This window comes from Dasypus novemcinctus, chromosome 2 (assembly GCF_030445035.2).
Source record: "Dasypus novemcinctus isolate mDasNov1 chromosome 2, mDasNov1.1.hap2, whole genome shotgun sequence".
Classification (NCBI taxonomy): Eukaryota; Metazoa; Chordata; class Mammalia; order Cingulata; family Dasypodidae; genus Dasypus; species Dasypus novemcinctus.
In genome coordinates, this window is record NC_080674.1 from 163404835 (window position 1) to 163429343 (window position 24509).

At 41.9% G+C, this 24509-nt stretch overlaps 1 protein-coding gene across 4 annotated transcripts in view; it reads left to right on the forward strand.

The window, feature by feature from the left end:
* GRIA1 (glutamate ionotropic receptor AMPA type subunit 1) overlaps positions 1 to 24509 on the forward strand; it is a 341795-nt gene that overhangs the window by 204986 nt on the left and 112300 nt on the right. For all 4 annotated transcript variants that reach the window (XM_058281096.2, XM_058281089.2, XM_058281088.2 and 1 more), the window contains exons 6-8: positions 2659 to 2820; positions 4835 to 5002; positions 17391 to 17495. In XM_058281096.2, coding sequence (XP_058137079.1) covers positions 2659 to 2820; positions 4835 to 5002; positions 17391 to 17495 — 435 coding nt within the window. The remainder of the gene's footprint in view (positions 1 to 2658; positions 2821 to 4834; positions 5003 to 17390; positions 17496 to 24509) is intronic.

Sequence of the window (24509 nt, forward strand, 5' to 3'; positions counted from 1 at the left end):
TGCTAGTACCATTGTGCAAATCAATTGACCTTTATGAACTTCTGTAAACTGCGAATGTTGAACAAGTTAATCTCAAAAAATATTTCCAACCCTAAGATTCTTTCTTCAGCCGAGTAAAATCATCCACTGGTATTTATTGCTTGCTGATTATATAATCCCTGGCCACCTGGCATCTGTGATGGAGCAAGGTCTCTGGCTTCTACTCATCTATTCAGCATATGTGTATTGGGCATCTTCTCTGTATAAGGCATTGTTTTAGGTGTTGCGAACAAGACCGAAAAGGTCCCTGCCCTCAAGGAGCTGACATTCCAAATGGGAGGAGAGAGGATACAGACAATAAACAAGGGGATAAAGGAGTAAATAAGATCATTCCAAATGGTGACAGGTGCTTTTGAGAAAACCTAACGTGGCACTGAGGTGGAACCTCCTGAATTGGGCATTTGAGGATGAATTGATTTTGGTTTGCCTAGAAGCAGATTCTAAGACAAGGAGTCAAGTGCAAGTGATTTCTTTGGGTCCTGAACCCAGAAACACTAGTAGGGAAAAAGGGAAGGGATGATCAAGCCTGTTTCCACAGCAGGCAACCAGAGCTCAATTGGGATCTCTGGAAGTCAGCACGGAACATGTCTCAGACTGATCCCACCCAGGGGGGAGAATTCTGGGGTATTTATCTACCAGCTCCCCACCTACTGTTGGTAGAGGGTGGCCTCAGGCTCTTACCGCCCTGACAGATCTGGCTTACCCCACACATTAGCCCATAGCAGGTGTTTGCAACTAGTATACAAAATGATGAAGCAGTGTCTAGAGGGGAATAGAAACAGGCAGGGCTCAGGGTAGACACTGAAGAGATAGCCTTTTAGCTCCAATATGAAATATGGAAAGGAGCCAGTCAGGGAAAGCAGATTTCTGGGGAGAATAGCAAGGACAATGCTGAGTTTGTTTATAAAACAGAAATGTTAGGAATCACAGAACTCTAAAGGTATTGGTCCAGGAGAGGCTTTGAGTAATCAAGTCGGTTTTTTTAGATAAGGAAACTCGGTTAATGAGAGATTAAGGGACTTTCTTCGGGTGCCATAAGGATGCTGAAGCAGAGCTGGCACCAGGGCTCAGGTCTCTTGGCTCTTCACCCAGGGCCTCTCCTGTCCTCCTTCCCCCTCTCCCCACGTGGTCCCCTGCTCATTCTACAATTTCACTCGCAGGATTTGGCAGTTTCCCTGAGTGTGAAGCCATAGAGCATTGACTTTATGATCCCTGCTCAAATTCCTGCCCAGGGTTCCAATTATAGACCCAGGTTACCTCGGGCGCAGTGTGATCTGGCCTCGTTCCCTGCACTTGCTGCCACTGCCACTCCAGTCTCTTTACTGCTTCTGGGACATGCCAAGCCTCCACCCACCTCTGGGATTTGCTCAGACTCCTCTTCCCCAGATAGCCCTGAGGCTCAGTCACAGGATGTCCCTCCACACAGCCTCCCGCCTGTGTTCCACCTCCCCTGAGAGCCATCCTGAGTGCCGCTTCCCAAGCACATCTCCCCATCCTCTTGCCCCATTCTATTTCTTCATGGACTCCCTGCTACAGCAGAGTTTACTGCCCTGTTCTATACAATACCACATATTTACTTGTGTATGTGTTTATTGTCTATCTGCCCCGCTAGAATATAAGGTCCATGAGGGCAGGATGTAACTTGTTTTGTTCTCCAGTTCAGTAGTACACTGTGTATACTCAAAAATGTTTGAAAGATTAGCAAGCGAGTGAAAGAATCACCTAACAGATGACCTTATCTGCGGTCCCTTCTCTGCTGCTAATTCACTGAGGGTGTGCACGTCAGTTCTCTCCTCTGTCTCCATTTCTTTATTTGGAAAATAGAAGAATTTCTGCCTTATAAAGGGTTAAAGTGAAATGAGGCTGTAGATATAAGTACCATACTGTAAATTATTAAATATATTATACAAATTCAAGGTTTTCTTTCTAAGTTGAAGGTTTTCTGAGTTTGAGTGAACTTCACTGAATGGAGAGAAAAGTTCCTTGCCTGATAAACAATCTATCATGGATTTTGGAACTGATCAGGCCTCATTAGATGGAGAATGGCTACATCATTGTAGGGCAAAGGGCACAGGGCCAGGGACGGAGACCAACAGCAGAGTCTAGCCTCTGCCACAGGCTTGCTGGTGACCTGGGGAGGTCAGAGGAACTTGCCCCCAAAGACTTCAGATTCCTCCTCTCTCAGAAGGGTTGGGGGAAAGCGGGTAGATGAGACTGCTCCCTCCTGATGTGTTTCTATTTTGTCCTATAAACCCATGCCATCATCATAATAACAGCCACCATTTATTGATCACCTATCTTGTACCATGAAGTTTACATGCATCAGCACATTGAATCTTCATTACAATGCTCTAACCTCCATTGTACAGAATAGAAACTGTTAAGTAACTTAAACCAAGAGCTGCAGAATTATTGGCTTATGAGTGACAGAGGCAGCATGTAAATCCAGGCAGGGCTAGCTTCAAGCAAATGCCCTTAACCACAGTGCTAACTTTTGTGCACAAATAAAGTAATAACAGTTACGTTCTGCAACAGATGGGTAATCCTGTGAGTCTATAACCTGCTTGGTTGATTTGTCCAGGCAGTGTGTTCTTACTTCTTCCCTCTCCTCCCTTCCAGGGCTTCATGGACATTGATCTAAACAAGTTCAAAGAGAGTGGAGCAAACGTGACAGGTTTCCAGCTGGTGAACTACACAGACACCATCCCAGCCAAGATCATGCAGCAGTGGAAGAGCAGCGATGCTCGAGACCACACCCGGGTGGACTGGAAGAGACCTAAGGTGAGGGGTAGGGCAGGCAGCAAAGGACCACCCTGATCTCTTTCCTGTTCCAGATTTCTGGGAAGTGTTAGCCTTTAGATAAAAACACCTAGGGACAGACTTTCTAAGAGGAAAGAGCTAAGTAAAGAAAATGTATCCATAAAGATTAGGGTTAGGTTGCCAGCTCAGACAACCCAGAATGAGAATGATTTTAACAAAACAGACCTTTTATTTTTCTCTCATGTTAACAAAGTTCAGAAGTCAGCAGTCCAGGGCTCCTATAAAGGCTTCACAATCATCAAATACTCAGGTTTCATCTACCTTCTTGTTCTGTCATCCTTACCATTTGGCTGCTTCCTTGTAGTCCAAGAAGGCTGTTTAAGCTCCAACTATTGCCTGAGCATCCCAGCCAGAAGGAAGGAATAAAAAAAGATAAAAGCACAATTGATCCTTTAAAAATCTTTTCAGAAGGCACATACAAATCATCTGCTCACATGCCATTAATCGCATCTTAAAACCTGACCCCAGCTGGCTACAAGGGAGGCTGGAAAACCTGTGTCTACTCTGGGCAGGGCCACAAGGAATGCTGTTTATGTTCATCTCCGTGTGGCTAGGGCTTCCTTGTATTGTGCAGTGAGGCAGCTCTTATTCTGGTGGGCCATGTGTCTGGCTAATCATCAAGGGAATCTAATAAGGAATACCCAGCAGATCTCTGACTCAGAGTCAGCTCTCAATTATCTCTCAGCATGCAGACTATCTGCCTCTCACTTCTCAGCAATGGATCTCTAAATCCTGCAGCTAAAATCTATTTGCTTGCCATTTGAGAATGGTTCAGAATACTGTAGCAAGTTGTTTTCTTTTCCATGTCAAATCCAATCACTTGCCAGTGGCTGTGTGGAGCACTGTGTTGAGAAGGATTCTGAGACCAAGTTTGTTTATCTGGGGGCGAACAATGAATCAAACTTTCTTACCACTCAGTCAGTTCTTTGTGAATGTCAGGCCATTTAAATGAGAACTTCTCATCAGTTGCTCCAGCTGATTTTGTTCTCCAAGAACCAAGACTTATTTCAGTATAAGCTTAAGCAATCAAAATCACAAATGTGCTTTAAAACAATGAGCAAACCACATAGAAGTTAATTAATATGTGAAAACCTCCACTCACTTCCGAAAGATTGGAACACTCTACAAACTAACAAAATATAAAATATTTTTTTGAAAAACATGAAAGTTTAAAAATTGGAAAAATACTGATAAGTTGATTCTACAACTCTCTGTTGTTTAGTTACAATATTCCAGACAACATGCTAGGCATTGGGGACAAATCAGTGCAAAATATTGACATGAATTCCGAAGGTAGGAAATATTGTCTTAGACTGTTACCCTGGTTTTGTTTCATCACACCTTAGCCTCCTTTTGGTTAGGTGGGGGAAAAATATCAAGAGTAGTTATAAATAAGTGGAAAGGGAAAGTTTGTAAGATGTATACCTATCACTTGGGTAAGCCAGGTACAGAAGTAATTGAGAGTTCACTCTTCATGGATTCTTTTTTTCTTTCACTGTCACAAAAGATACTGGAATAAATCTTAAAAAAAAAAAAAGATAGTAGAGTAAACAGTTCCTCTTGGCTCCCAATTGGTGATGTAATGCAGAGAAAACCAACTGGTCCTCCATGAGCTGTATCCAACCTGCAGATATGTTTTATTTAGCCTATGTGTTTTTTTTTCCTACTGAACCAATATTTTAAAAATTGCAAGATTGTACACAAAACTCTAGAATTCTGGCTTCTCTTCAAAAATCACATCTGGCAATGCTGAATTCAAAATTGTGGAGGGCAACGTCAGCTAGTGTGGTCAAGCAGCAGCCCCCAACTGAAGGGGCAGCCTTCTTGGCTCACCACCATCCCTCCTCCCCTGTGTACCTCATACCTGGCCCACAGCACACTTTACATCACCGGGAAGCACATTCCCAAACACTGCTCCTTGCCCTGTCTTCCTGTTACCTCTTGTTGCTAACACTATTTCCATTCTTCCCACCAGTACACCTCTGCACTCACCTATGATGGGGTGAAGGTGATGGCTGAGGCTTTCCAGAGTCTACGGAGGCAGAGGATTGATATATCCCGTCGTGGAAATGCTGGGGACTGTCTGGCCAACCCAGCGGTGCCCTGGGGCCAGGGTATTGACATCCAGAGAGCTCTGCAGCAGGTAAGGCCAACAATGGTTGTCCCAGCTCATAGGAGCCTAGGAAGGGATTTCAGCATTAAATTGAGACAAAGCACAGCTATTTTAAAGAAAAGGAAGAACATTCCTAAAATTTGGGACCACTACTCTATTGCATTTGTGGCTCTTGGCATATATGGAAGCTCATGTAGAAATTTAAAAAGCAATAGTATGGTTTGAAAGAAAAAATATTTTTAAAAAGCACACAAAAAATTTAAAAAGCAATAGTATGGAATAGTCATTCTTTGTAGCTTAAAAGCTATATTTTCTGTAAAATGTTATTCTGCAAAATGGAAGCTAGTAACCATCTATGTTTGGAACGGTGACTTGAAATAGGGAAGAAACTAAATCATTTGATCAGTCTCCTGGAAACCATCCCTTTTTGCTCTAGTTTCTGGATTTCATCCATCTCTGTGTGCATTTCATGAAGGCCTACTATATGCCCTGAAAATGTTTCTCAGTACTTCCAACCCTGCATTCTTGCGTCTCTGTTTTGCAATCGTTTGTTTCATTTCGACATAAGAACAGTTCAAGAACAAGGTTGAAAAATGGCCAAGCCTGCTCCTATCGATTGGTTCTGAGAAGGATTCTGAGACTGAATCCAGATTCTATGGAAAAGAGTATAAGTATTCAATTGGTGATATATCTGATGTGGAAGTGGATGAGACCATGGTACGTGTGTGCCATGTATTTAACATCCCTAGTTTAGAAGACCCTGGGGACTTGGACCAGCTTTGTCACCCTTGATGCTCCTCAGGTGGATCTTTAAAAGTACCTTGAGCCCAAGTGGTGATTCTCAAACTGCTGATGGGTAGCACTCTATGATGTAGCTAATGCCTCCTGACAGAGGAACTATATTTCCAAAGGTGACTCGGGGAAGAGGGCAGTGTTCCTCACAAAGAAATTACAAAGCATCAGCACAGTTGTAAGCCAAAGCAGTAAGACATTTTGATGCAAATCCCTGTCAGGACACTTTCCCCCCTCCCAAACCAATGGAGTTGCCCAGGCACTCCCAAGACAATATTCAGCAGAAGGTGAATCTGGGCTCTGGGGGGAGGAGAGAAACATTTCTGAATGAAGAAACATACAGCAAAATGTACTCCTTTTTCCCATTTGTTTTCCAACCACTTGTGTACAGCTCTAGCAATTTTAACAACCAGGAGAAGGAGACACATTCATCACCAGCAGTTCCTCAACCCTGATGAAGTGCCTCTTGGTGGAGGATAAAATGTAGTTTTGTCCTTTGGAAGGAAACTCAGAGGCTGCTCTGCTGACTTCAGGAGGAACTTGCTAAGGAGGACTACCAATAGCCATTTCTGCCCTCCCCCTGCCTCCATGCAGAGTGGTGGATGGCCACTCAATCATTAGGCAGCAAGAGCAGATCCAAGGCAGTTTCCAGAATGATTGTCAAGAGTGCAGTGCCCTCCCCCTGGCTTATTTAAAATGCTCTTCCAGACTCCACAGTCGAGACAGATTCGTTTGATGTGTGAGCTGGTTTCAGAAGGTCCTAGGGACTTGCCCTTAGCTTCACAACCCTTTCAATTCGCTTGCCTTTCTCATCTTAGTCACGTTCCTGAAAGAATATTCTGACACCATCATGACAGTGATTGAGCCTGGGATGCAACCAGAGTGGCTGGAAGGTCTCTAACCCAGGACGCAAGTGCTGGGTTCCAAGTCCAACTGGACCCTGACTCTCTGGGTGACTTTGAAATATGCATTCAGATCTGTTGCAGACTCTCCCTCCTTGCCCATAAAAATGAGGAGGTTGGAGAGACACTCTGTTTTAGTTTCCTAGGCTGCTCAAAGTGAATATCATGAAATGGGTTGACTTTAAACAGTGGGAATTTATTAGCTTACAGTTTGAGGTTGTGAGAATATCCAAATCAAGGTACCATCAAGGTGACACTTTCTTCCCAAAGACTGGCAATCTTTGTCTCCTTCGTCATATCAAGGCATATGGCAATGTCTGCTGGTCTCTCCCTTCTCTTCCAGGTTTCACTGATTGCAGTTTCTTGCTTCTGTGGCTTTCTCTCTCTTTCTCTATATTCATTCTGCTTTAAAGGACTCCAGTAATAGTATTAAGACCCATCCCGAATGAGGTGGGTCACACCTTAACTGAAGTAGCCTCATCAAAAGATCCTACTTAAAATGGGTTCATGCCCACTGGAATGGATTAGCTTTAAGAACATGATTTTCTGGGGTACTTAATTACAGTTCCAAGTCACCACATACTCCCAGGTCTTAACTGGCTCTAATAATCAAGTGATTTATGTGTGAACACACTGCCTTGTTATAAAATAATATGATGTTATAAGCATGTTATAAAATATAAAGCATGTTATAAGCATGTTATAAAATAATATGATCATCCATCCTGTTCCGTAATATAACTCTGTTATCACTTAATTTGGGCACAAATAGCATTGGAGCCAGCCCTCCTTGGATTTAAATGCTGCCTCTGCCACTCAGCATGGGCAGTGTCTCACCCAGCGTCACACAGCAGCTTAGCAGCCAAGGTTGGAGCAGACCCCATCCAGCACTCCTCTTCCTGCTCCAGGCCTGTCCTATGGGCCTTCCTAGCAAAGGCTAGGAAGCATTGACCTCTGGGGCCCTCCACACACAATTGTGGCCACTGTCTAGGAATTTATCCTCCAATTCTATCTCTGGAAATAGCCATGCCACCAGGGAGCAACTCTCTCCCCACCATGAGCTGGATAAATCCTGATGATGTCTGGTCCTTGGGACCTAGGGCCAGGGTCTCAGTCCTCTGATGCTCTGAGCAGTGGCCATCAGGAAGCAAAGTAGGAGGGGATTTGTGGTTCCATGTGTGTTGGAGCTGGTATGGAGGCTCACCACCACCTACCTGGAGGGGTAGCTCATCAGAGAGACACATTCTAAAAATCATGGCAATAATAGCTATTATGAGCTGAGGGCTTCCTGTGCATTAATTAGGCTCTGAGCATATTTTACATGCCTTGTCTCATTGAACCCTGAGGTAGTATTTCGTTTCCTGGATGCTAAAACAAATACCATGTAATGGATTGGCTAGAACCATGGGAATTTATTGGCTCCAAGTTTTGAAGCTAGGTGAAGACCAAAATTCTTGCATCAGCAAGGTGATGCTTTCTGCATAAAGACCGTGGTATTCTGGGGCTGGCTTTTGGCAGTCCTGGGTCCTTGCCTTTTCTGCCATATGGCAGTGTGCATGGTGGGGTCTTCTCCTTTCTCTTCTGGGTTCTGTTGACTTCCAGTTTTTGGCTGCTCCCACTGGCTTCTCTCTCTGTAGCCTTCTCTATAAGGCCTCTAGTAACAGGATTAAAACCCATACTATTCATTAGGGCCTCACCTGAACTAAAGCAATCTTATCAAATGTCCTATTTACAAAAGCCCACACCCACAGGAATGGATTGAGAACATGTTTCTCTGGGATACATAGCTCCAAGCTGCCACAGTAGGTATTTTTACTAATTGTGCTTTATAATGGAGAAACTGAGCTTCAGAGAGTTTAAAACTCTTCCCAAACTGATACAGCTAGTGAGTGACGAAACGGGGACCCACATCTGCTTGCTGCCTCACTCTGTATTTAAATGCTGTGCTTTGAAGCTTTAAGTCCCAACCCTGCAGGAGAGATGGCAGAGCTATGGCCCAGTCTGCAGCAACACATTGCCTTGGATAAAATCTATGGTCCCCCCACACTTCCTCATGCTGCTATAATTTCCCCACCAGCCAAGTGAAGATAATCAGCTCTCTATCCTGCCCTGTGTTATAGGAAGGAGAAGCAAATACCCAAAGGGTACCCATATCTCTGTTTATGACTGTCAGAAAAGACCTAGGACTCCCCAAATTAGGATCTTAGCCTTGGGGGCATCATAAGCCCTTTGAGGATGTGATGAAAGGCATTATATTCCTCCTCACCTCCCCCCCACACACACACAAACACACACACACATATGGCTACATGACCAGGTGTCTAGACGGGCAGCCATAGATACTCCCAGGCCTTGTTAAAAAAGACCTAGCCTAAATAGTGACTATCCTTCATGATCTTTGTTTCTGCAATGTCAGCCAATAATCCAGCCTACTGAAGTAAAGGTGGACCCAGCCTTTGTTAGATGAAATCTGAGGCAGGGTGGGCAACAGAAACCTAATAGAGAGTCCCTGCCTCTCAGGATTCAAGATCCAGTTTTGAAACCAAGACAAGACCTTGAAAAAAAAATAGCTAGAAATGTGTGGATTAAGGGCTGCCTATCATAGGCAGGCTGTCAGTGCTGTGGAAGGTCAGAAAGATGCCATCGTGGAGGAATGTGGAGTCACAAGACTTCCTGCAAGGATGGGACTGGGTATTAAAAAGAGCATATTCTTTCCTAGATGCTAAAACAAATACCATACAATGGGTTGGCTTAACAACATGAATTTGTTGGCTCACAGTTTCTTTTGGCATCTTTGGGGTTCTTTTTCTCTTCCGTCACATGGCAATGCACATGGTGGCATCTCTTCTTTCTTTCCTAGGTTCCGCTAACTTCCAGCTTCTGGCTGGTCCCGTGGCTTTCTCTCTCTATGTCTAAATTGCATGCTGTTGACGAAGGACCCCAATAACGCAGATTAAAGCCCAATCTGATTTAGTTGGTCTACACCTTAACTGAAGTAATATTTTCAGGAGAACCTATTTACAATGGGTCCACACCTACCAGAATGTGGACCAAGGACAAGAACATGTCCAAACTGGTGTACACAAGTTAATCGAATTCCTTTAAGGTGGCCATATTTTATCATCCAAACTGGGATGCTTAAGAGTAAAAGGGGAAGCTATTATCAATTATTCCCAAACAATAGGTATGGAGTGGAATGGTCCCACGCAAACCAAGACAGATAGCCACACAAGCCTTAAAGAGCAAGTTTGAACAAGGAGTGACTTGAGTCTAGAGGGTCTGGGGTGAAGCTGTAAATGATACCTAGCTGGAGACTAGAGGGAGGGTACAGGTGAGGTTTTGTGGGCCTCACTTACCTGTTAGGGTCTTGGGGGAAGAAGAGCTGGATTCCGATCATCATTCTTCCAAGCACCTTCTGGGGTATCTTGGACTAATTTTTCAACTTTTCTGGGCCTTGATTTCCTCATCTGCTAAATGAACATAATCATCTTAGAACAGCCTCCCTTACTGATTTGCCATGAGGCTCAAAATCAAAATAGGGTCATGTATAATCTTCTTTGAACCTCAGGGAAACTGTCTGAGATAGTGAAAGCCAAAATAATCCTTCCCATTGTTCAGATAGAAAGTGGAGGCTCAGAAAGCTCCTGCACCTTGCCCTGGCTGGGATAGCTAGGATGTGGTCCAGCTGGAGCCTAGACCCAGGTCACAATCCCCACACCAAGGAGCACCAGGAGGAGAGGCCAGGAAGAAGCTGCAGAGGTTACCAAAGGCCTGCTTCCCTCAGGGCTGCTGTTCCAGGATCCCATGGGGGACGGGCATGGTCACTTTTGACAGCTCCAGTGGTAGGAACATTAACCAGCACTCTCCTGACACCAGGCAGGATGGAAAATTTCCACTTTAGCATCTCACTGGTGGCAGACTCTGAACTGTCACCTAGTACCATTTACAGGAAACCCGAGGCTCCATCTTTCACAAAAGGAACTGGCAGGTGGCAGGAGTTTCAGAAGCTGGGACCTGAGGAGAAATGCCTGGTTTCCAACAGTTTGACCCCAGTCACCCTACGATAAGGACAGGGGACATGGACCCCAGAGACTCAACTCTGATGGATGGGGACATTTCCAAGATTTGTATAAAAGAGAAGTTTCAAAGAAACCCCTTCCTGTGAGACTGAATCATGACTCTTCCCAAGAAATGACTTGGGGCTGAGCCATTCTCTTGACCTCTTCTTGCTCTGCCATCTATGAGTTATGGTTTCCATTTCTCTGATACTCTGTCTTAGTTTTCCCAACTAGACCATAGAGCCTTCAGCCCTCTCAAGGACTTACTGTGAATTCTTAAGCCAAGTGCCTTACCTCTGATTCTTAACAGTCCAATCTGCAAAAATAGGCAAAATACCCTCCATTCTTGCTATTTGCAGACTTTCTGTGAGCATGAAATGAACAGCTTTCTGTGAAAACCATATAAATATGGAGGCCTCAGTTCATTGGAGCCTGGAACACTGGAAATGAGACACTTGATCTTATTAAGAAAACGAGAAAGTATGTAAAAATCAAAATGACAAGACCCTCAATTCTGCTAAAAGAATCCCCTGCTCTGAGACAACTTAGCAGACCCAATGCCTCAATTTTAAAATGTTTTATTTCCCATCCCTCTCACTAACTCTATACATGAGAGCCATAGTAACCATTATCTTTATCTAAATAATATACCCTGTGTGTTGAAAATTTTTGTGCCAGACAGTATGCTAAGCACTTCAGTTCTGTGAGAAGGAAACCCTAACAGAGATAGTTCAGTGACTGGCCATTAGGTAGGAATTAACAGAGCAGGCCTGGGAACCGTCCAGCTGGAATGGTGGGTGGTGCTAGGAGGCTGAAAGAACAGGACACACAGCACATGTCTCTGCTCTGACCCCCACTTAGAGCCAAGTACAGTAATGCCGACTCCTATGTCAGAGGCTGCTTGGTATTCTTAAGAGAAGATAGCAACGGCTCTGAATTTTAGGTCAGGTTCTGCCAATTATTAGTTATAAGTCTTGAGCAAATCACTTTGCCTCCCAGTGTTTTAGTTTCTCCAATGTATATGAAGATCATAATCTCTAATTGGCATACTTCAGGGGTTCCTGTGAATAGAGATGAAGTTATATGAGTGAAAGTGCTTCATAAACATGGAATATTTGGAAAGTGGTGGTAGGAGTAGTACCAAGCACTGATCATGAATTATTGTCTTAAAACAATACTTTAAAAGTAATTCATTTAAATTAATCCTATTAAATAATAAGGAAAGTGAGTCAAAGAGAGATTAAGCAAGTTGCCATATTAATAGGCCATACTGATGATTTGTGTCCTAGTTGCCAGGCTGCTGTGACAAATACCATACAGTGGATAGGCTTAACAACAGGAATTTGTTGGCTTATGTTTTAGAAGGCTGGAAATCCAAAATCAAAGTATCAGCAAGTCTATGCATTCTCCCCAGTGTCTGCAGCATTCTGGTGCTAGCTTGCCACAAGCTTGGGATTCCTTAACTTGTATCTCTACTTCATGTCACATGGTAGTCTCTCCTTGTCTTTTTTTCCAGTTTCCACTGACTTCCAGCTTCTGGTTCCTGTGTGACCTCTTTCTGGCATCTTTTTACAAGGCTTCCAGTAATACATATTAAGTTCTACCCTGATGCAGTTGGACCACACCTTAAGTAAAATATTTTCAGAGGATCCTATTTACACATGAGTTCTCACCCACAAAGACTTGGAATAAGATTAAGGATGTCTCTTTTGTTGGGCTACTATGATTAGTATGATACCTGAGACTGGGACCAAAAAGTAGATGCCCATTTGGATCACCAATGACATTCTTTTTGTTTGGGCAAGTCAGTCTACCATCCAATCATCTGCACATATACCCCATTCTGTTTTTCTCAAATGAATCACTTAAACTGACATCTACCAGCTCAGCAACTCTATGCTGAAACTGAATGAGTGGGAGAGTTAAAGACAGGCCAAGGTCAGAAGAAGGTGAAGTTGCTGCCAGGCTGGAATTGCTTGCTTCTTTTATTCTGAGTAGCAGGATCTGTGCTTTGTTTTCTCTCTGAAAGGCAAAGACAGTCCAGACTTTTCCAGAGCTGGGGATTCCTCCAGATTTTATCTGAGAAAGTGAAGAGCTTGTTGTATAATTTGCTCAGTGCTCTGAGCCTGTCATGGTCTCCCCGCTGAGACTTCAAACCAGAAGGCGATGAGAGGGTCAGCCTCAGATCAGCTGCAAGCACACACGCACACACACACACACAGCCGTGCTCTCTCTCACTCTCAAATACACACACCCCAGCTGTTCTTATACCTTCTGAATGCTGAGGAGCTGGCCATTGTCAGAAAAAGAGAAAGCCCCATAAGGCTTCCTTTTAAGCTAAATGAAGAGGGAAGAATAAACTGAGCTTGATTTCAGCACTAGATTTATATCGTTAACAGTAGAGGCTCACCTCATTGGCCTTACGCAAGTGGGATTCTAGTCCTTAAACTGAGGATGTGCAGCTAGCCTCTTCCTCCATTTGAGGGTGGGCTCAGATGAGGTTTTTTTTGTTTTCTTTTTGGTCACCTGCAGAGCAGCAGGTTCTGCCTAAAAATCGAGGTTTTTTTTGTTTTCTTTTTGGTCACCTGCAGAGCAGCAGGTTCTGCCTAAAAATCTTGGAGCCCCAATGTGAATCATTTGACCATTAATACGAATATAAAATAGGAGGTCACAAAAGTTGATTTGACCCATTTGTGCAGTGAAATCCCATGCAACATTGTTAAGGTTCCAGTACAATCTTTATTTTAACCATGTGAGACCTCTTTAAAACCCTGCATACATAAGAATAACATAACAAGTTCTCTTCAGGTGCTCTGAAGTTTTCACAGCACGTTCATGTTTGCTAAGTGGTTAAGGTAGATACGGCAAGAATTTTGGAAACCAGAGGCTTAGAGAGGTGACTCACCCAAGGTCATTTGCATATGAAGGGGGAAGCTGAGCTCAAATCCAGGTCTCCTAATTTCAGGACAATAGATTCCCAGGTTTTGTTGTGTGTGTGTGTGTTTTGTGGCTTTTTGCCAATTTTATAACAAAATGTTATTCCTTGTTTAAAAAATATATTGTGGTGACATATACAACATAATATTTGCTATTTTAAATGGCATAAATTACATTTATAATGTTGTGCTACCATCACTACCATCCACTGCCAAACATTTTTTATCACTCCTACTTGAAACTCTGTACCCATTCAGCAATAACTTCCCATTCTTCCCTTCCCTCATCCCCTGGTAAGGTCTAATCTATTTTCTGTCTATGAATTTGCTTATACTAGATACTTCATGTAAGTGGAATCATATATTATTTGAACATTTGCATCTGGCTTATGTCCCTTAGCATATGTTTTCAAGGTTCATCATGTTGTCATATGTATCTCAATTTCATTGCTTTTCATGGCTAAGTAATATTACATTGGGTGGTTATACCACACTTTGTTTACCATTCATCTTTTGATGTATACTTGGGTTGTTTCCACCTTCTGGCTGCTGTAAATAATGCTCCTATGAACATTGATGTACAAATGTCTGTCTGAGTCCCTGTTTTCAATTATTTGGGGTATATACTAAGAATTGGGATTGCCAAGTCATATACTGTTTTTTTTTATGTGCTACCCAATTGTTTTCCACAGTGGATGCACCATTTTATACTCTTACCAGCAATTCACAAGGGTTCCAATTTGTCTACATCCTCATCAAAACTTGTTATTTTCTGTCTCTTTAATAATAGCCATCCTAGTGGGTGTGAAGTTAGATTCACAGGTATTTTATTCCCTGTATTCACAAAGGAACTAAGAAAACATATTCAGTGATTGTAATAGATTTAATGTTAAATTTAAGTCCCATGATAACTATGAATAAAATATCTGAAAAATACACATGGAAAGAAATAAGGGATTCAAAATAGTCCATTACAATAAAATCAAATAAAAATGAAAGTAGGCAATAATGGAAGACTTAAGGGACATAAAAGGTATAAGACTTACAAAGACTAATTAGCAAAATGGCAGAAGAAAATCCTGCATTCTCAGCAGTTACTTAATTTTTTTTTAAGATTTTACAGATTACATGATCCTATAGAGAGAGAAAGCCACTAAAGCTAATAACAAAATCAGCAAAGTGGTGGCATTCGAGATCAACATGCAAAAATCAGTAGTGTTTCTGTAAACTAATAATGAATACTATGAAGAGGAATTTTTTAAAATTCCACATATAATGGAAACTAAAAAAATCAAATTCTAGGAAAAATTTTAACCAAGTTTGTAAAGGACATTGAAAACTACAAAACAGTGATGAAAGAAATTATAGAAGACCTAAATAAATGGAAGGATACTGTGTTTTATGGATTGAAAGACTAAATATTATTAAAATGTCAATTCTATCCAAAGCAATTTACAGATTCAGTGAAATCCCAATCAAATTCCAACAGCTACCTTTGCATAAATGGGAAAGCCGGTCATCATATTATGTGGAAGAGTAAGAAGCCTTAAAAAGCCAAAACCACCTTGAAAAATAAATGCAGATTGCTCAGACTTCCTGATTTGTAAACTAATTTTAAAGGTATAGTAATCAAAACAGCGTAGTGTAGGTACAAGGACATGTAGACCTATGGAATTGAATTGAGAGTTCATAAATAAACCTTTCTTTTACATCAATGGCTAATAGATTTTTGAAAAAGGGGTCAAGTCCATTCAATTGGGAAAGAAGAGTCTCTTCAACAAATGGTTCCAGGAAACTATATATCCACATGTAAAATTATGTAAGTAGATCCCCTACCTTACCCCATATGTAAAAATTAACTCAAATGGACCAAACACCTAAATATAAGATCCAAAACACTAAAATTCCTAGAAGAAAACATTGGGAAATATCTTCAACACTGTAGAGTTTCTGTTTTGGTTAATGGAAAAGTTTTGGTAATGGATGGTGGTAATTGTGGCACAATAATTGTAAATGTAATTAACACCACTGAATTGTGTAATTGAAAGTGGATAAAATGGGAAATTTTAGGTTGTGTATAGGTGTATTAGTCAGCCAAAGGGGTGCTGATGCAAAATACCAGAAATTGGTTGGTTTTTAAAGGGTATTTATTTGGGGTAGAAGCTTACAGTTACCAGACCTTTTTTTTTTTTTTTTTTTTTTTTAGGTTTTGTCAGTTTTTAAACTTCATTTTTAGAAAAATATTAGTTTTACAGAAAAATTACAGAAGGTCCCCACATACTCCCTCTACTAAACACACAAATCATTTCCCCTATCATTAACAACTTGCTTTAGTGTGGTACATTTTTCACAATTGATAGAACAAAATTGTTTCAATAATAGTAACAAAAGACAATAGCGTATATTAGGGTTCACTCTTTTTCTTTTTTAGTCCAGACCTTAAAGCTTAAGTTACTTCCCTCACCAACATCTATTTCCACGTGATGGAGCAAGATGGCTGCTGATGTCTGCCAAGGTTCAGGCTTCCAGGGTTCCTCTCTTCCCAAAGCTCATTTATCTCTGGGCTCAGAGACTCTTTTCTCCACAAGGTTTGCTGTAGACTATGAGGTTCTCTAGACTTTGTCTCTCTCCGTGAGGCCAGCTGAGGACTATCAGGTGACTAGCTCTGTCTCTCTCCCCAGGGCACAATCTCTCCAGGCTCAGCAGCTCTGTTCCTCTCTGTATTTACTTCTTGGGGTTCCAGCTCAAAACTCCCAGCTCTATCCTTTGCCATGTCTTTCTCTGTGAGTTTCTGCCCACCAAGGAACAGGGACTCAATGCCCTACAAACCTGGCCCAATCAAAATCCTAATCATAATTTAATCAAGTAAAAGTGATACCTCTGACGACTAGTTTACAAACATAATCCAATAACTATTGTTGGAATTCCTAAACAATGTCAGACTGCTACAATATGTTACCACAATAAAAATAACAAAGCAAAGAACTGTACAACATAAAGAGTAAACCCTAATGTAAACTCTGAGCTATAGTTAATAGTATAATTTTGGTAATACTCTTTTCCCAAATGCAACAAAGTTACCATACTATGCAAAAAGTTAGTAATAGAGAAAAATGTGTATGTGAGGGTGGGGGGATATGGGAACACTATACTATATGCATGATTTTTCTATAAACCTGAAACTACTATAATTATTGTTTAAAAAGTTATTTTTTAATAAAGAGGGAAAAGACAGTATATTAAAGCATAGTGCATGGCATCGTAAATCCAGCTTCTGGTTCTGAGTCTTCTCCTGACTCAGCAGTGATGGCATAGAAGTTCCTCCTTCTTGGCAGGTTATTTCTTGGCAGTTTCTTCCTTCAAATGTATGTGTCTGAGGGGTCCCTGATAATGGTGGTGGTGGGAGGCAGGAGGTGTTTGATTAGGGCTGGTACAGAGACTCATACTGTATCTACTCTGACCCCTTGTTAGCTTTGGGTAAAACAGTGGGTGAAGAGAAGTTCAGGGTGAATCCCAAACCAGTGGGAAAGAGGGCAGTACTCCAAAACTGATGCTGCCACCGGCAAGGGAGGGAAGAGTCTCGGCATTTGTGCAGCTCCAGATCTCATCTCATTTAACATCCTCAGGTTCTGTGTTTTTACTTCAGCTGAAAGGGCAAGCAAACAAACAAACCCACAAACATGAATTGCAACTGTGAGTTCATTGTGCCACCACTTGGTTTTGTTTCTAGGTGCAGTTTGAAGGCTTGACAGGAAATGTGCAGTTTAATGAGAAAGGACGCCGGACCAACTACACCCTTCATGTGATTGAAATGAAGCATGACGGCATCAGAAAGGTAAGGGTCAACTCTGCTTCCCTTCTGTGGGGAGGCAGGGCTGCACTGAGGCTCTGGTAGAGCCATGGGCCTTGTGACCCTCCTCTCTGGGACTGGATCTCTCTGAAGAGACTGAGGCAATATGGGTTCTAGCTCAGTTCTGCTTTTTGCCAGCTAGGACTTGGGGCAAGTCAGTTCTTCTCTCTGCAAAATGGAGATAAAAATCTCTACCTTTGTCTCAGGGTGCTTCTGAAGATCCAAGGGATGATAAAGCACTTTGAAAATATAAAGTAATACATGTACCTTTAAATCGTACTGGTGTTCCTGAGGGATTCTGGAGTAAGAACATCAGAAAGATAACGATTACCAGTACAGCTAACCATCTTCTCCTAATCCACACTTGATGACATCCAGTCCATTTCCTATACAGAAGTAAAGGAGTAAAATATATATATATGTATAAAAAAATAACATATATTTGCATGTATATTAAAATCCTTAGCATAATATTCAAATCTTTGGAATAACATTGAGAATTCTCCTAACCCTACATGCACTGGCCTCTGCCAATTTCTCCAACCTTAACTCTTGCCACTCACTTCCTTCTCTCCACTCAGGTCAGATTGCCTTTCACTTCTTTGAGTACGTCTTGTTCTCTCTCACCTTAGGACCTTCACCCATGCTCCCTCTGCCTAGGACTCTCTCCACCCACCCTCTTCTTTCTTCTGGCCAATTTCTCCCCAGCCTTCAGCACTCATTAAATGTCACTCCCCAGTGAAGCCTTCCCTGACGTCCCTTGTTCCAATTACTGGCAGCTTCTACCTCCCCATCTGTGGCCTTCATCACTTTCCTGATACCTTGTGATGGTGTAGTATACCGGGGAAGGGAATTGCCCAGTGTGTTCTAGCACCTGGAGAGTGCTTTGGATCAGGTTATTGGCTCTAGCACCCCAGAAAGTGAAAATTGTATGGCCACTCACTAGTTTGCAACTATGGACGATTTGTTCAACCTCTCTGTGCCTTTGTCCTCTCATCTGACAAATGGGGATCACCATAAACATACTAACCTCATAGCATCATTGAGAGGATTAAATTATCTAAAGTTCTGAGTGCTGGGCCTGGCACTTTGAAGGTTGGGTCTTACCCTCTCAGACTCTCAGACTTAATGTTTTCTGTGCCCATCCTGACAAAATCAGCAACCACTAGCCACATGGATGTGGATATGGGAGGAAGGGGCGGGGGGGGGGGATGTGGGAACCTCTTATATTTTTTGTAATATATGTACCTTAAAAAAAAGACAATTTAATTAAAAAATAAAAATGAATTTAAAAAATAAATTAATTTCATTTAAATAAAATTTAAAAGTCACCCCTTCTGTTGCATGAGCCACGTTTCAAGGGCTCAGTGGCCATATGTGGCTAATGGCTATCATGTTAGACAGCACAGATAGGATATAGAATATTTCTGTCATTGCAGAAAGTTCTATTGGACAGCTTTGCTTACATGTTCTTGTCAACACCCTTAAGTCCATTTTCTCTGTTCTCTTGCCAGGGATCCCACGTTCTACTTCACAGTCCATCTCAACAACTCATTCCATTCATCAAGGCTATATTAGTTCTCTGTCACTTCTGTAACAGTAGCACAAATGTAGTGGCTTAAAACAATGCAAATCTATTCAATTCTGAAGGTCAGAACTCTGGCCTGGGTCTCAATGGGCTAAAATAAAGGTGTGCAGGCACATTTTTTGGCTCATAGCCCCTTCCTCATCTTCAAGGCCAGCAACATCCAATCTGTCTGGCCCTTCCCCTGCCATCACAATCTTTCTTTCTGACCACACCTGGGAAAGATGTTCCATTTCAAGGACTCACCTAATCAGACTGGGCCCACCCAGGTAATCTAGGATGATTTCCCCATCTCCAGATCCATAACCTTAATCTCATCTGCAGTGTTCCTTTCATCATGGAAGGCAATGTGTTCACAGGTTCCGGGGATTAGGGCATGGACATTTTTTTGAGGTGATGAGGGAGCAAGGCATTATTCTGCCTACCATAAAGGCCAAGTTTAAACGGCTCCTCACTCACCATTAGAAGCTCTCGTCCTGCGTTCCCACAGCCCTTTCGACTCCACCAAGCAATTTTCATACACTGCCTTGTTGCTGTGGCTGTTTTGTACATCTCCCATCCTCCTTCCTAGACAGTGAGCACCTTGCAGTTTCCCAGGACCCACTCTTCCCCTCACTAGGCACACCTCAGTAAGCAGCCACACACCTGCTTTAACTTCCAGAACTTGCCAAACAAGAGCCCCCTATTAACTATGAATGTAGCCACTTGGAGCAGAGCCACTTTCAGTCAACCCTTGACAGAGATGATCAAAAGGTACTCTCTCTGGGGACTAAACCATGTCTCTACCACAAGTGAGGCTCGTCCAGAAATAGTCCAAGTCTGAGTTCATTTTTGTCACTTCCCCATTCCTTCTGATTCCTACTGGTCAAGAGGACACAAACTAGGTTGCTTAACTCTTCTAATCCTCAATTTCCACATGTGTAAAATGTGGGCAGATCATGGCAGCATTAGCATGTGGTCATGGTTCAATGACCCTTACCAGTGTTAGTGGAAGTTAACAGCTGTGGCAAATGTCAAGGAGATGAGGTGCACAGGGCTAACGTATAAAAATGCAAATGTGACTCGTCCCTTTGAAAGCACTGTGTTCTTTAGTGGTGAACATCATCAGCCTTAGTGATGTAATTCCCTTTTCTGGATGGATAAGCAAAGCCAGACAGGTCTATAGGTTGCTTAAGGTCTCACAGTGAGTTGTAGTTGAATGGAGACCTAAATTTGACCCCCTTACTCTTCAGCCAATGTACCCCCTGCTGTAGCTGCTGCCATAGTTGAATGGATCAGAGTGACATAATCAGGACATGTCTGATGACTGAGGAGGGGAGGAGGGCAGTGCAGGGAATTCTTCTGCCCCTGAAAGGACACCAGAGAAGTGGCTTCCTCCCCAGGCCATCTTCCCTTCAGAGTCTAAGAAGAAGTGGTGGCATCATCCTTGCCTTGCAGATGAAAATACTGATGTTGTAGCTATTTTCTGGAAGGCCTCAAGCATGAAAGGTTGTTCCTAGATAGAAAGTGTTGATCATGGTCTTACAGTCCCTCAGAATCCTCAGAATGGCCCTCTGCCCTCAGAGGGAGAAAGTTACTGCTGTGCTTTAGTGGAACAAATTGGCATTTCTGTACTATGTATGAACATGTGCATTCGTCAAAGTAAAAAAATGCATCTGATCCTTTTATTTTGCCCCAGAGGTATGACACCATTTAATAAAAAGCTAGATTGTTTTCTACACATTAATGTTGGACTGGAAGTATTGGGGACATAAATTGCGACAAGTAAAAACAAATGCTGGAAAACTTCTAGCGCCTGTGACTGCCTGGCTGTGTGGTCTTGGGCTTGTCTCAGCCTCTCTGAGTCCTTGTTATCCCTTCTGTAATGTAAGTGAGAAGAGTTGGACTGCACAATCCCTAATCCCTCGCAGCTCTGACATTGCCATGTTATGGTTTTTTAACCAGCCTCCCTACCCCCCCACCACAGTGTCCCTGAGCCTGACTGGATCTTGGCTTCCGCTTGGAGGAGGGAAAGGGCTTGCATCAACTGACTCTTGGGTATGACCTCCCCCGAAGACTACTCCAAGAAGCAGGATCCCAGCCCTTTGAGTAGACCCTAAGACTTACTGAGAAACTGTTGGTAGCCTCCTCAAACCTCAAGACTTGCTCTTCATCAAGAACTTCTCTGCGAGATTAGTGGTCCTCAAACTTTAGTGAATGGATGAATTATTTGGAGGCCTCATTAAAAAATGCAGATTCCTGAGTCCTAGCCACTGGACCGTCTACCATTGGAGAACAGCAATAAGGCCCAAGCATCTGCACATTTTAAAAGCCTCCCCCAACCTAAAGGTCCATTGTCCTGTAAATGGTCAAGAAACACTGACCTTATGGTTAAAGGCTCTGACTTTAAAGGCAAACGGACAAAGATTTAATTGTCTGCTTCATTCCTTACTAGATATATGACCTCAGACATGTTCGCTGGTTTTCCTGGACCTCTGTTGCATCATCTCTGAAAGGGGGATGATACCACTTTAGCTCATAGGGTTGCTGTCAGAATTAAACGAGCCAAGGCCTGTTACCACCATGGCCAATGCAGAGGGATTCAGAAATGTAACACCTGGAGTGTGATGGGCGTTCAGTCCATGTTCTGTGTTGTGTGTTTGTTCAAACTCCCTTCTGTAGGCCCCTGGGACTTCATGTCGGCCTTGAGTTTGGGTGATTCAGGCTGTGCAAGACCATGGAGTGGATAAATCAGCCAGCAGAAATAACAGACAAACCTTAAAATCCACAAGCAAATGGTTGTGGTTTATTTTTCAGATCCAGGGGCTGTTTTTAAACTAACTTTCCAATAACTAAATCCTTTCTTAGAATGTGGGCTTCAGCATCTTTTGTTTACAGGGGATCTGACTTTCAGAAAATCAATCCCTCCACATCTATGGCTTCAGGCCTTTTACTCAGTCAGCCTCCTGAAAGGTAATTTCTCAAATTCCAGGGTGACGTAGTACTGGTTTCGGTAAACATTATGTGACTTTACCTGATGTGTGTAATAAAGAGGAATGGTTTCTTCCTGATTTGGGGCCTCAGGGAAATTCTCCCGATCTTTAGACCTGTTTCCTGCCCACTGGTGTGCCAACATGCATTCTAGGTATCTGGATGCTATCTGGCCTCCCACTGAAATGTGTGCACTAAGTTGTCATAAAGTTTAGGAGCTTCAGATGCCAGGACTGAAAATGATTCTAGCAAAGCTGAAACCTCGGGGAATCCCAGTTAGAGATATGCCTTCACCATGGAATACTGGTCTAGAATCCCTTTCTAGATAAAATACTTCATCACATTCTAATAAATAGCTGTCCAAGAGAAAAGTGTAGGGAAAATTCTTACATCTTTCATCAAGGAACCAGCACTCTGATTTTTTTAAAATAAAATTTTATTGAAATATCATTCATTCATGAACATACATAAATAATAAATATATTGTAAAAGTTGTGACTTTATAAAACCAACACGCCGTATCATCACAGAAGGTTCCCAGACATCTACCCACCACCAGCACCTTGTATTGTTGTGAAATATTTGTTACAAACTATTAAAAAGTATTGTCAAATTATTACTACTAACTATAGCCCATATCTTATATTTGGGTATTTCCCCCGCCAACCCACCTGATCATTAACATATTCTACCACTGGATTCTCTGTGTTGTACAGTCCCATGTTATTTACAACCCATTCAAAGTGTACACTCAGTGGCTTTCATTTTCATCACAGAATTGTGCTGTCATCATCTCAGTCAAATGTAGAACATTTTCATTACTCCAAAAGGAAAAATCCCATACCCCCTTACACTGCCAAATTGTTCCTTAGAATTGAAATATTTCCTTCTGGTCATTGCTGCAAAATACTACAATATTACTGTTAACTATTGTCCATAAGTTACAATAGTTGTAATTTTCCTGTGTGTCACCATATTTTTAGCACTTTGTTAAAGAAGAGCATTCTTATATTTATACGATTAACCACAATCTTCACCAACCACTCAAATCACTATGTTATACATTCCCTAGATTATTTTCTAGTTTCCTTTCAATTGACATTTATGTCCACAGACTACCCTTTCAGCCACAAATACATTTATTATATAAATCAGCAGAGTTATTTATACTCACTCTAATGTTACTATCAACTCTATTTATTTCTACACTTTTACAGTTAACCTTATTAATAATGCTGCAAACATTAAGCATCAGCTCTCTTTCTTAATGCACGTTCTATCTCCTGGTAACCTATACTCTAGAGTTTATCTCTGTGAGCTTACTCATTGTATTTAGTTCAAATTAGTGAGATGAATTTTGCTGTTTTATGCCTGGCTTTGTTCACTCAACGTAGTACCCTCTAGGTTCATCCATGTTGTCATATGCATACTGATTTCATTTCTTCTTACAGCTAAATACTATTCCATTATGTACATATACCACATTTTGTTTATCCATTCATTGGTTGATAGACACTTGGGCTGGTTCCATATTTTCACAACTGTGAATAATGCTGCTATGACTATCGGGGTGCAAATGTCAGCTCACATCTTTGCTTTCAGTTCTTCTGAAAATATTCCTAGTAATGGGATTGCTGGATCATACAGCAGTTCTTTATTCAGGTTCTTGAGGCACTGCCAAACTATCTTCCACAGAGGCTGCACCATTCTACATTCCTACCAACAGTGAAGGAGTATTCCTGTTTCTCCATATCCTTTCTAGCACTTGTAGTTTTCTGTTTTTTTAGTAATGATCATTCCATAAGGTGTAAAATGGTATCTCATTGTAGCTTTGATCTGCATTTCCTTAATAGCCAGTGATGTTGAGCATTTTTTCAGTGCTTTTTGGCATTTGTATTTCTACTTTGGACAAATGTCTAGTCAAGTCTTTTGTCCATTTTCAATTGGTTGTTTGTCTTTTTTTAAGACTTATTTATTTTTACTTCATTTATTTATTCCTCCATCCCCTTGTTGTTTGCTTTCACTGTCTGCTGTCGACTCTCTGTGTGGTGCCATCAGCTCTCCGTGGCAGTGCTGGCCAGCGTGCCTTCACCAGGAGGCCCTGAGACTCAAACTCAGGGCCTCCCAGATGGGAGCCCAATCACCTGAGCCACCTCCACTTCTAGATTGCTTGTCTTTTTATCGTTGAGTTGTATGATCTCTTTATATACATGGACTTCAAACCCTTACGAGATATTTGGTTTCCAAATATTTCCTCCTAACGAGTTGGCTGCCTTTTTACCTTCTTGACAGAGTCTTTTGTTTTTAACAGATTTAAAAAAAAAATTTTAAAGTCAGGAAGTGAATCATCCAGCTTTATTCTTTCTAATACATGTTTGGCTGTTCCAGTTCCCTTACCTTTCCAAATAAATTTGTTAGTTGGCTTTTCCATTTCTGCAAAAAAG